This window comes from Myripristis murdjan, chromosome 4 (assembly GCF_902150065.1).
Source record: "Myripristis murdjan chromosome 4, fMyrMur1.1, whole genome shotgun sequence".
Taxonomy (NCBI): Eukaryota; Metazoa; Chordata; class Actinopteri; order Holocentriformes; family Holocentridae; genus Myripristis; species Myripristis murdjan.
This window is the reverse complement of record NC_043983.1, coordinates 30839671-30853206: the sequence shown is the minus strand read 5'-3', so window position 1 is coordinate 30853206 and position 13536 is coordinate 30839671. Positions and strand designations below refer to the sequence as shown.

General features: G+C 42.5%; 1 protein-coding gene across 7 annotated transcripts in view; it reads right to left on the bottom strand.

The window, feature by feature from the left end:
* The window catches only part of nlgn1 (neuroligin 1), a 324543-nt gene that overhangs the window by 264835 nt on the left and 46172 nt on the right, over nucleotides 1-13536 (bottom strand). Inside the window, exon 2 of one of the 7 annotated variants that reach the window (XM_030049464.1) lies at nucleotides 2626-2642. The exons of 4 other annotated variants lie outside the window; for them this stretch is intronic. In XM_030049464.1, coding sequence (XP_029905324.1) covers nucleotides 2626-2642 — 17 coding nt within the window. Of the gene's footprint in view, nucleotides 1-2625; nucleotides 2643-3642; nucleotides 3673-9127; nucleotides 9144-13536 lie in introns of all 7 variants that reach the window. 2 more of the 7 variants (XM_030049460.1, XM_030049462.1) reach the window with 2 other exon arrangements.

Here is a 13536-nt window from a genome sequence, read left to right as displayed (position 1 = left end):
ATGTGCACTCTGTCATGGACACCCACCCCCCTCCACCCCTCACCCCATTAGTGTGCATAACACTGCAAAAGTATCACTGCTGACCTGTAAGTGACACAGCTTTTTTCATTTGCATCTATGCATGTACACTATGCTCCGAGAGAGGTCATCTGTGTGTCAGGTTATGCTTAATATACAGTATATTTCAACTATAAAAAAAAGTGGTGAAAGCTTTCTTGTGTGGGAAGTGTGACTTCAAGTGAATATTTTAGTGTCGATAAATGTCTATTTTTGTGTGTGCTGTCACCGACTAATGGCCAGTTCCTGAAAGCTATACAAGGCGAGTGAACTGGAAATGATGCGTTTTGATGTAGTATGGTATATGGCATGTATGTAAGGCATTATTGTGTGACATGGTATGTAAAGCCTCTGGGAAGTGCAGCGCAGCACCATGAGAGCACTGAGTGCTTAGTGCCAGAGAGGGAGATTACACCAATAAGAGGGATTACCACTTGAAATATGGATTCAAATTTTCAACAATTTAAAGGTTTGAATGAGCTTATTAAAACCGTCAGCTGCAATCTAGCTGGTAAAAGCGAGCCTTCGAAAATCAAGCGCAAATCTGCAGGTACGCTCATGTATCTGTGTGCGCGTGCATTCACACACACACACACAAACTCACAAACACTGGAGCACCATGGTAAATTTCAGCCTTGTAGATAGAAAGTTGTGGTTGCTGCAGGGTGGGCATGACTTTGTGGACCAATGAGCTGATGGACCAACAGATGGAGATGGCAAGGCTAACACACACCACCGAAGAAGAAGCCCTTGCTGAGCCCAATGATGCCTCCCACAATTTATGGCAAACACTTCATACGCAAAAAACACAAACACAAACACACACCTTCTCACACACACACACACACACACACAACCTCCACACCAATTTGAGCATACGAAGGGCTCCTTTATGCTTCCTTTATGTATGAAAATAGAACATTGTAAACATCGCTGCACACACACATCTATGTGTCCTTTACGTTGGCATGAATGTTAAGCAATAAATCCACTAGAGGGCAGCTCAGAGTCAAAAGTTTCTACCATCAGCCAACATGGTGACGATGGAGGAGGTCGTAATAATGGACATGCTGGAAAGAGATAATAGCGAAGGAGGCGTTGTCAATGGTGGTGGTCTATGAGGTCATTTAATACATTGTGACTGATATTACTGATGAGAAAAAATTGACTTTTTTGTGTCTCACTCATAGCCCAATCTTTCTTATTATTGGCTACACTGCACTGTAAACTTCCTGAAAACGTACACAAAACATTTGAAATGCACGTCGAGTATGGACAGAAAGCTCCATTTGCATTCGTAGCCGTGTCAGTATTTGACATTGAGTTTAAATGAGCCTTCAGTGTGGCCGCAAAAGAATGGGGAAATTTTTGTGGGTGCTGGTCGCAGCTAAAGAAAAATACACTCAGCATACAGTACACTTAATGTCACACAGTCCTTGAAATAACAAACAAAAAAGAGATATTGGTTTCAAAGTGGAGAAGAGATCAGAGCCCTGAAGGCCTGCGGGGGATCGCAGAAACTTGAAAACAGTGTAACGGACACTTCACTGAAGGCTAAAAAGGGCCTTTTCATCCGAGCTGTCTTTACAGCATCATGTTCCTGATATGTTGCCAAACTTGAGGTTGTGAAGGACACCTTTACAAAGTATTGTGCAGCATAAGTCTTTAAAGATAACATTCATCTAAGGTATTTTCACAGCTCGTTCACTGATTGACAAACTGCCCAAAGAGGTTTTGCATTTGTGTGGTACACAGTTTTATATTGAGATGAAAATGCTGAAAGGAACTTTATGTCAATTCCCAGGCCTGAATAAATAGATGTCAGAGAGAAATGTGAAACCTTTAAGTAGGTGAAACAGCAATCAGTTGAAACTCAAGGACCTAAAAAAAGCAAAAACAAAACAAAAAGTACTACAGCTCAGAGAAGTGTAGAATATTATGCCATTGTGCCTGGGGAACTCTGTGTGTATGTAGACTTATACTGCAAACACTAGACCATCAGCAGCTGAGGCAACCTTGTGTTCAGTGCTCTTCATCTTGAAATAAATGAATCTGCCGATAGAAAGCAACAATATCTGATTCAGAAGTGTTCTTGAAATTTCCTTGAAATCCACTTGTTTCAAGATGTTATTTGCTTTTATGTAACTCTTGAAACAAGATGATAAAGATCAAATGATCTGAGCCTCCTGGGAGTTTTTCGCATGTTAATCCTGAAGCTGTGGCTGACTTACTTGACATCTCTGTGGTTGGAAGACATCATGCTGTAGACTCGCTTAAATATAAAGACCGCAAATCCAACTGAACTGGCTCAAAGCTCTACTTTACAAGAACGGCTGACATTGCTCACTGATTAATATTTAGTAATTGTGCAGTAGCTTGGTCTCAGGGGGGCATTTTGTTTTTCTCCGGCATGCCTGAAAGAGAGCTGTGTGGTAATCACATAGTGATTGGGACCTGTTCTCTTTGTCACTACTTATTAAAACTCTGCTTATTCAGGTTGGCTAGGATCAATTAATTATCACTAAGAAGTCATTAGTTTCACACAAATTCCCCTCCAAGTAGGAAAACAATCATCCCCACTACTGCTTCATTAGCTGTCTAAAAATGTTCCCATTTTTTCTCTTTCTGACACTGCTTAAGCTTAGGTTAAAAACTATCAACCAATTGAGCGAAGAGTCCATCAACAGGTAAATTAATTATGTCAATTTGGGCAAGCGACATGAAAAATGATGACAAAGAGAGACATTTCTTTATCCAGAAGTGCTGAAAGAGCTCCATCAATCTAAGTCCAATCACTGTGGTGTAACCTCCTGTGTTTATTGTGGCCATCATTTTCATTAAATTCAGGGAAAGTTAACTGTGCATGATTTTTTTCCCCAACAACATCCTGCTTCATTTTTATGCAGTTCATACAGTTCAACACACTCAGGCTGTGGGAGTTGCCTGTTCAACACTACTGAAGGAGAGGACAGTATTAATTAACCCTCCCCCCCTGTTTTTTGTAGTCTGGGGTTTCAAATCAGCATCCTGTCACAAATCCATTTTTCTCACCTCTACCCTCTTTGTGTACCCAAGCACATACACATGTATGTATTTGCTGTCTTTCCCTAGGCGGGGAGAAACAGACAGTCTCAACAACAGTCATTAGCTTGTAATAGCCTCCTCAACAGAGAGACACTAAGTAATTAAATAATATGGCGCTCCCCTCCCTCCCTTTCTCTACTCTCTGCTAACCAAATGTCAGAAGGGAAATGTGCCATCGGTACAGATGGACGCATATGGGGGCAGAAATCCGATTAAGACTAGCTATTGGAGACATCTCTGAATCTGACAGATTTTTGCCGTAGTGTATCGATGTGGTATCACTCAAGCAGTGATCAAACTGCAGTTATGAAAGCATAATCGGCAAAGCATAGAGCTGCATATTGTTCCATCTGGATTCTAGGTAACAAGTGGCTCTTGAACTTGAGCCGCTACTTCAGACATTGCTTCAGGTTATGCTGGTGAAGTGACATTGGCGGATACAGCATTTCAGCCTGAAGTTGAAACACTCAAACTCAAAGAGTTGTGGAACCAACATGCCACTCTCAGCTCCATTGTGGATTGCTTGCAAGACTGGGCTTGTTTCTTCCAAACCACAGCAAATAATGGGAATTTGCTCTACTGCATGCCTGTGTGATCACCACCTGAAAGCTAAACAATAAAGGTCATCAGAGGAGTCTTTTCTGCTTTACATCTCCGCTCTGTGGTTTGTTGCTCTATTGAATGATCTGTTGGCCGACTGCAGGCAGCCAACCCTCTTGCTGCTAGTTAGCTCCACCCAGACTGGATGTTCGTTTTCTACACCGCAGCAGTGTATTTAATAGTCATTCGATTTTTTGGGGGTGATTCTTTAATGAGTCTATCAGACTTGCCTGGACACCAATCAAAACTTGCTATGCCCGCACCCCTTTCCTTTCTCAAGAGCACAAGCTTTCTGAACCTCACCATGAGAACTGTTAAGTTGGAGAGCCGGATGTTCAGTCTCCACCAAATGCAGGGTAGAGTCTTTATCACTGGGGGAGAGAGAACGTGCACAGTGTTACCAACAAGCATAGGGAGCAGTCTTCCCTCATCGGTGACAGAACATCTCTGGATGTTCAAAAGTCTCCACCTGCTTTACCCCTGATGCAACAGAGACCATGGATCCTTGTCAGGGGAGATCAGTACTGGATAGTTCTTGAAGTTCTTGAAAAACTAGTTATCAAAGTTCTGAATAAACATGTTTATAAGCAATTACTGATCATGAGTCAACGTAATCCTTTTATATGATTCAAATAAGACCTCTATGCTAGTCATAGGACAGAACTTGTGTCATTAAGGTTAACAATGATAAATGATAAATAATTTTTTTTAAGTTAAAAAAGAGAAATCAAACACTGGATGTCAGTTAAACAATTTTTAAGTGAAAACACATTGTTAGAGCTGCAGGTATTTGCTGGCACAAACAAATGTGTATCATCAGCATAATGAGGCATTTCAATAGTATGCAAATTATATATCTGAGTGAAAGCATATCTCCAGAGAATAGTGAGGGTCGTAAAATGGAACCATGTGGCGGTCCACAGCTCACACATGCTTGGAGGAAAAGGACTAACCACGGCCACAGAGACCTGCCTCTCTGTAAGACAAGAAATAAAAGCATTTAGAGCAGTATTTGACACACCACACAGCCCTGAGCTGGAAGATGAGCCCACTAAGTCCCCATTCCCCTATCTTTGCCATTTATTTTCTGTGGAGCATCTGCAGACTTTACATCCTGGCATCAGTGTCTTACTGATGCCAGCTATTTTTAACAAATAGCCTCTAAAAGATAAATATAATCAGCCATTTATTCTTCTAACTCAAAAACAGACAATGCAGCAATTTCATGTAGAAAACGTGAACAGAAGCTCTGTGATAAATCATATTGACATCTACCATCAGTGGAAAGAAAAGGAAGGGAAAAAATAGAATTAAACAACCACCCTGAGGATTGTCTCAACAGGAAGACTGGCCGGTAGCTGTGATGTATAGTGGTTCCAAACCATGGAAATTTTCAATAAATACCTCTACCACTGAAAATGAAAATGAAAACGCTGACAATAAAATGCACAATATCATTCCATTTATGAATTCATATAGTCATCTCTAAGGGGCAGTTTCACTATGCAGTACTTAATGTAGTACCACAATGGTTTAAAAACAATGGCAGTGGGATGTAACAATTGGAGTCACTGAATTCCAAAGTTGGATAGTTCAGCTTTAAATAGAGTGGTGTTCTCCTTTGAGCTATCTACTTCTATAGATCATATTGCAGGACATCACTGCAGAACGAGGGAGGTTAGGTAGGGATTGTGGGAATGCCTCAGTGGACAAAACCCTTCTGACCACTTGTAGCTGGCAGGCGATCACAACAAAGGAGGAAAAAGACCAGGTAATTTGGCTTCTTTTGACACTGGGCAATCCAACGGTATTTTCACAGAGCTTTAGATTGGAACTGAGAGAAGAAAGGATAAGGTAGGAGAGGGGTGTGCTTGGACTAATTGCCTAAGCAGCCGATCAATATCTGAGCCAACAAGAAAAGACTACAGCTCAACGACGAGGTAGCCAATAGGACCCAAGAGTTTAAATGTTCCCTAGGGATGGGATTGGTACTGGAACTATGGAGAAAGTCAAAACAATCAGTGGTTTTCAATCTGTGGTCCGAGGTCAAACTGAAGTGATTCAAAGATCCCAAGGTGAGCGCAAAGTTTCAGAAAATAGATCTAACTTTTTCTTGGACAACATAGTGGGCAATATGTGTTTGAGAGACAGATGCATGTAATTAACAAACGCCTATAATGTAAGAATTTTCATTGGTGAGAAGTGATGGAAACTGGATGAAGAATTTGTGATTAATGATGCATATGATTCCATTCTGAATAACTTTTTACGTTACGGTGGCAACCTGTGTCAAGGAAGGTGAATTTACTGATGAGTACAGGGATAATGCAATTCATGAGCTCACATGGCGCTTAAACTGGTAATCCTTGAGATCTGTGGGTTTGTTTGTTTATAACTGTGAGTCTATCTTTGGAGCTTAGCGCTCACTGCTGTGACTGACTGGAGTTTCCACAATGCATTTTCCAGAAATCACCTGCCAGTCAAACAGTGTGCGTGGGCCTGTGACATCTGTGGCCTGAGATTTCTTGTTGATGGAAGTTTATGTCTCTGAAGCTGGAGCTCCTTCCTTTTAATTTTTCTCGCTGCTCATGCTAACAACCCAGTTCTTTCTCTTCTGTTTATTCTAATAAAAACTGGAAACGTAAAACAGATCACTTCCTGTGCAGCAGGAAGGAGATTCTAGGCACTGAGCGTTTGAGACAGAAAATACGAAAACTTTCATGAACTGTACACAAGTTCAGTAAGAACTGTACTATATCAATCGGCAAACAGTGTACTTCTATGAGGATGTTACACACTATTATTTTACTGTTTTAAGCAAGAACACCAGTACCGATAGAGGAAAAAAATCCTGTTACACCAGCATTTAAGCCACATGCAAATTGTGCATATTTCACAGCTTTCATACTGCTGTTTACTCAACAACAGAATGCAAAGAAAACACATTTCAATCCTCAGGGGGAGCCAGATATCAAGCTGTTGTTGAATCAAGCTGTGTGACTGCAGCCTGCCTCATTTTTACTCTTCTTTCTTTTCAGTTCAAAAGCTGTTCACTTCAAAGTGACAGCCACGTATTAATACAAATCATTTGATAAGGACTTCTCCTAGGTATCTCATTTTCATATTAGGGGACTCCACATGCGGTCCAAACCTCAACACTGAAGAACGAGTGTACACTAATTTGCGACGTCCACCTCTAACTGCTGGGCGATAAACAGCCGCAGCCATACTCGGAATATTAACCACAGTATGTGCTGGAAAAATACCCGTCCCCTAATGTTGCTTCTAATAATTAAATGTTCCCATACATGTCAAAATCATGGGTAACATTTGGTGAGAGAGTGTGGTGTGTGTGTGTGGGCGAGCGAGTCTTTATGAGTACACTAATTATGCTCCGAAAGAAGCTAGGCAAGAGGATGCTGCACACTACAGCTATAATTTCGAGGAGAGTGCAGATACTACACAAAAGAAGATAAATAGCGATTCTCTGTTTATGCAACACACGGCGAACATCATTAATTCCTGTTTTGGTGTGTTGACAATTATCCCATTGAGTGCCTGGCGTCCTCCAAAAATAACAGGCTGCGTCTGCTGCCTGAAACACCATTAGAAATTACCAGTCTTTATGAGCCAGGTTGAGTCCACTGCCAAACGGAAAACGGGGTCCTTGTGAAACCGACTGATTTTTATACCTGCTGTTAAAGACCAGGGATGGAGGGCGGTGGAGGACTGGAGCGTCCCCCTCTCTTTCTCAGCGTGGGAGTGTGTGAGGGGGAGTGGAGGCGGGGGAGGTGGGCTACAGACTAATTGCCCAGAGCGTGGCGGGCTGATAAAGCGACAGGCCGAGCAGAGTGACGGCCACAGCGGTGAAAGGACCCCGTTCTCAGCAACGCTATAAAAGCTAATTACCACCATACAAAGGGCCGCCCCTGCCGTTGCGCCATTTGGAACGAGTAACTTTTTAACTCACTAAATGGAGAGTTAAAAAAAAAAAAAAAAACAGAGAGTTGAGGGGGGAGGGAGAAAACGCATCGGCACTGCAATAAAGACTTAGCCACTGCCAATTAGTCTCCAGTGCTGCTAATGAGAGAGCTGAGATAGAAGAGAGGGGGCTAAATTTAAATGTAGGGGCTCCATAGATCCTCTCTAGGGCATAGTACTCTGCCTGGCTAATAACAGCTTAAGACCCCCCAGCATCAAAGGTATAGCAGAGAGAGAGAGAGAGAGCGAGAGAGAGAGAGAGAGGTGCAAATATCTCCCCTGGTCTATGTGGGTAATAAAGTCTTAGTCTCTGCCTAAAGCAGCAGATGTGTGATTCAGTGGCCAGCGGCACTAGAATGAGCGACCTGCCGCAGGCTTGAAGGATCCTCTCCGGGGAGACAGGTGCAACGCAGTTAAGCAGGCAAAACAAATGGCCGGGGGGATGTGTTACATATATCAGCGCTGTGCAGATACATCACAGCTAGGTTGTACTGTAGCGTGCAAGGAGACATGGGAGACGGATTAGTGGCATAGTTGGACCGACCATGGGTGTCATGGAAAAAACAAAACAAAACAAAACAAAAAAAACAACCAAACAAAACAACAACAAAACAAAACAAGGATTTGGCACGGCGAGCGCTTGGCAAACTGTAAAACTGGCGGTAGATTTGGCATGTGCCAGGTCTGTAATACTTTACATTGTAGTGCCTGCTTTTTTTTTTTTTTTGTCATGCCAGCTTATGATTTTCAACCAAAAAAAAAAAAAAAAAAAAAATCCTTTCAACAGAGCAAACAAAACAAAACCACTGAATATTTCCACTTCTACACCAAAAAGGTGACATTTATAGGATTTCCAGTCGGACCAGTCCAGAGCAGCGTGTTTTTGTGTCATGGGATGAAGCAGTCATTACCACACGTAAGGCCTTTTCAGCTTGCCGCCAACGCGTGCCATGGCTTCACTGTACGACGATCGCCCCGGCCTGACAGAAAGCTCATCAGCGGTCGCGAGAGAGGGACGATAATGAGATAGTGAGGAGAGGACAGCACGGAGACGAACGCCAGCGAGAGGAGAGACGTCTCCGTGTTGTCGTTTAATCAATGCCAGGCAAACAGTGGTAAACCTCTCCCTCTCTCTGTGTCTCTCTTTGCCCGGCCAAACATGAGCCAGCAGCCCTGTAAAGACCAGCCAATTAAGGAGAAAGCCCCGCGCTGCTCGTATCCAATCAAGAAGGATGGAGTGTAAATGTTGGGAGGAAGATATGTGGCTGCAAACTTCCCGTTAACACGAAGCAGCCGAGGCAACAAGACGATTCAGAATTTCCCCAGACAGTTGAACCTCTTGCTTAGGCTCGCTCTGCTGAACTTTCAGAGTGTATTTGTTCCATTATTGCTTTAATTAAATGATGCATGTGCCCTTGTTGCTTTTAGAAAGTTTTAGAGTGAGTTGATTAATTGGGTTGGCGGGATAATTGTATTTCTAAGTCGGTTTGTTAATCCAGAGTTAAGGGTAACCTAGGGTTTTTGGTTCCAGGCGGTGAGATTAGATGAAACGTGGGTCAGTTACAGTGGTATCCAACTCTCTGAGGTTAACCTGCTTGGTTGCAGCTTTATTAGCACTAACCTCAAGTTTTTGGTCAGGAAACCTGTCGAGCCTGCAGCGTTTCTCTTGGGAGATCATTCATCATTTGCAGTGACCAGTGTCTTGGTTGAAAAGTGTCTCCTTGCTTGGTAAGACAGTGACAACTCTGGTTTCTCTCTTTGGCATTTCCAAGGAGAAAATAATTTTAGACCGCATTAAAAAAAAAAAAAAAAAAAAAAAAATCCCAAAAAACTCAAGAGGCGTAGAGTATGACGCTCTGGCTTCTATGCTGCCGGTTGCCATGGTGAATCCTTTTATGTGCACTCCACTGATGCTGGCTTGTTAAATTCACCGTGAACGCACCTCAGTTCGGCTCAACCAGCTCAGAGTTGACCAAGCTGGAAAAATGCCTCTGTTTGGTTTTGTTTTTCTTTTTTTGTATTTTTTTTTTACATACATTTTGCATTTATTTATACACTACTCAAGTGACTAGTAATGTTAAATTAACAATATATAATTTTTTGAAGTAAAGCCCCCCCAAAATACATATTTATTTCCCCTGATTTGACTAATAGCATTAATTAGTCTGAGCCACCTTTTTGAAAAAAATAAAATATAGGGCTTTTTCACTTTGTTATTTCTGTAAAAACTGTGTTGTAGATGATAACAGAATGTAATACTAATGCACTGTGATATAAAATTATAATGAGGATGATAAAACATTAAGGTGGATAAAAAATGCATAAAGAGTAAATTGTTCAAATTACTAAATTGCAGTTGGCACAAGGTTAGGAAGGCAACATTACTAATATCTGTTAGCTTCTAATCTGAGAGAGGAAATCATCCGCCTGTACCTCATGATGAGCTGCATTTTTTTTTTTTTTTTTTTTTTATTTTCTAGACCCAAACACACTCCCACACACACACACACACTCACAGGGGCCAAGGAGACATGCTTATTAAATCGAAGTAGGCTTTTTTAAAATCAATCATGGACACAAAACATGCGTATACACATTACATCATCCCCACCAGCCCACCACTTCCTCTGCCTACGCACAGACTTCCAACCTCCTCACACACACACACACACACACACACACACACACACGGGTCACAGAGGCCCTCAGAAGTCTACCTCTGTCCAGCAGCGAGCGAGGCGGCTCTTTGATAGTGACATCCTGGAGACGAGGAGCGAGGCTGTGGTCCCAGCAGGCCCTGGCTGTAATGAGGGGGCAATGAGGTTTGAAGCTGCTCATTACCAACACCTAGGGCTGCGAGCAAGCCAGGCCGACAGACAGCAAGACAGGAAGGGACCCTGGGAGGACCGCGCTGAAAGGAACAAATGTGGGCCAGGAATAGATATCACCTCCAGCGCCTGGGCTGATATGGGCCTTTTTCTTGGATGGCTCCTAATGATTCTGGATTGCTTTCATGTGGGGAGAAAAAATCCCCAAAGCCACCGGGACTCAGTGTTTTCCCAAGTCCTTTCTTCTTGAAGTTTCAAACAACATTTAGAGCGACGCAGAACACAAAAAGAGTGCCACTAAATTCACTTTTAATGGCATTTAGATCATCATGGCATGCTCGAGCATCCCACCGAAACACAAACAAATTCTCTGAAAAAACGCGGGATCCTAACTCTCCAAACTCTCTCCCAATTATTTTCATGCCAACATATTGAAGCATCCAGGGTCTGTCCTGTTGGTCCCTCCTACTACTCCTTTCCTCGCCCGTCTCTGACATGAAGTGCCACGGAGGAAGTGAGGAAAGGAGAGGGCGGCGGTGAGGAGGAGGAGGAGACAGAATCATCAACAAAGTCATCATCCTGAGGATAAACTTGTGTTTCCTTGACTGAAGCTTCCTGGAAGGGCACTCCACCGCTGCTTCCTGTGTTTGATGCTAATGAGGTGACGTCAAAGTGCACGAGGTGGCATTTTAACAAGGTAACATGACGGACGCCCAGTGTCTCAGGCGTCAAGAGCCGCTGGAAATGTCCTTCAAAACCCGGATTAATGGAATTGTTGTAGGTGGCGGGGAGGCCCAAACCCATCTGTTTAAAGGGATGGAAAACTGGAGGATACCTCAGGTCTTGAAATATATATATATTAGAGAAATAAATAAATGATTGTAAAGTCGACTCTCTCTCTCTGTTTCACTTCAGTTCAATACGATGACCAAGAGTTATATCTGACGACACAGATTATTTGATCGCAGTCGCTGCTTAGCATAGAAAGTTTGATGTTTTCTTTACATAAAGAGGGCACGGCGCTTCTGTAATCTGTCGAGAGTGTCAATAGTACTGATGCATTATTTTCTTTGAAAATACAAATGGCCCACTAATCAAAATCCATAGTGGTGATTTATATTTTGCTTATTAATGATTCAGTGGAACGCAATAATCAATATCTATAACAATTCATTATTCACTTTGAATCTATGAATGATGCAGCAGCACTTAATCAAGATCTATGATAATGATTCATTATTTGCTTCGGATCTATGAATTATGCAGGAGTACATAATAATCAATATCTACAACGATGACTGATTGTTTGGCATGAAAACATGAACTATACAAACCCCTGTCACCCTCATTTTGTGTACTGCTCTCCTTCCCTCTCTGCCCCAGGTTTCTGACGAGCCCTGAGGTAATTAATAATTGTCAAACACCTAGACGCACTACACCACCCGACCACCACACACACACACACACACACGCGCACACACATACTCCTACCACAGCAACAGTGTCGCCACGTCCACAAACCACCAGGCTAATTGACTCTTGACTGAGAGATCACGGAGTGATATCTCACTAATTACCTGAGTCTGCAGTCATATTAAAGGCAGCTCACACACGCACATGCACGCGCTCTCTCTCACACACACACACACACAACCACACACAGTCCATTGATATTTATATTTCAAAGTCATTAAAAGCTATAGCGACAGGGAGCGAGCTGTCTGCCGTTTTACAACTTTCTCTAATTAACCATCACACCGCTTCCAGTGACAGAGAGACAGGCGTAACATGGAGTCAAGCGGTTACCTGTGACCCGTGTGAAGGAGGGAGAGAGAGAGAGAGAGAGAGAGAGGGAGAGAGGGAGAGAGGAGAGAGAGAGAGAGAGAGGGAGGGAGGGAGAGTGAGAGAGAGGGAGAGAGGGAGAGAGAGAGAGAGACTGATTTGTATTTTGAAACGCTCTTTATTTAGAAAATCAGCTCTGCAGGTACAAAAGGCAATTTATAATTCATGTGCAATTCAACCACGCATGAATAATGCAGGAGGGCGGAAAATAAAATTAACTTTTACTCTTCATTTCGGCCTTCTGTCCACACAAAAATGACTTTTTTGGTCACGGAAAACACAACTTTTGGAAGACACTTGAGAGTGCAATTTGTAAAAAAAAAAAAAAAAAGAAAAAAAATGTTATTGTCCTTTTGCCATGTGGACAGTGAAAATTGTGACTTTTGATAACACTAACATGCTCACAGTGAAGATGTTGAGCTGTGACTTTCAATTTCAAAATCAAAATGATTGTCAATCATTCAATTCATTCATTTTCCTCACAGTTTCAGACGTATCTCAGCGATGTCGTCAAACACCATAGTCGCTCCTAACCTTCCTTGCACTCACATGTCGAAGAGTTTTGCGATCCTGTGTGTACAGACACTTTGAAAAACGTGTGGAAGGATTTCTTTTATCAAGATGGAGAAATAAAGTTGCATTTTCAGCATATCTTATCTTATCTTATCTTACATTGGCATACATGCAGACATGGGCACCGCCAGGAACTTTGGGCCCCATGAAAACAAAAATATATCTATTTACTCGATGATGGTTTAAGAATTTTATATTAGTTTTCACCTATTTTTTGGGGCCCCTGTCAGGCAAGGGCCCTTGGAATTGTCCTAACTGTTCCCCCATATACAGCGCCCCTGCATGCAGACGTGGCCCTACAGACTGCATTCACACACACACACACACACACACACACACACTCACAACAGAGACACTGCCATGATGATCAGCTCACCTGTCACGTCAGGTCTGTCACGTGTGTGTGTGTGCTGCTTCCATTTATTTTTTCCGTTCTATTTTCATGCATTTGATGCTCGTCTCAAAGCACTCCCCTCCCTGCTTGTTTGCAGGTCGAATCATCACGTCCTCACAGAATTAACATTTACCCTGCAAAATCCTTTGTTTATGTAAAGACGCGGTGCTGGAGGAT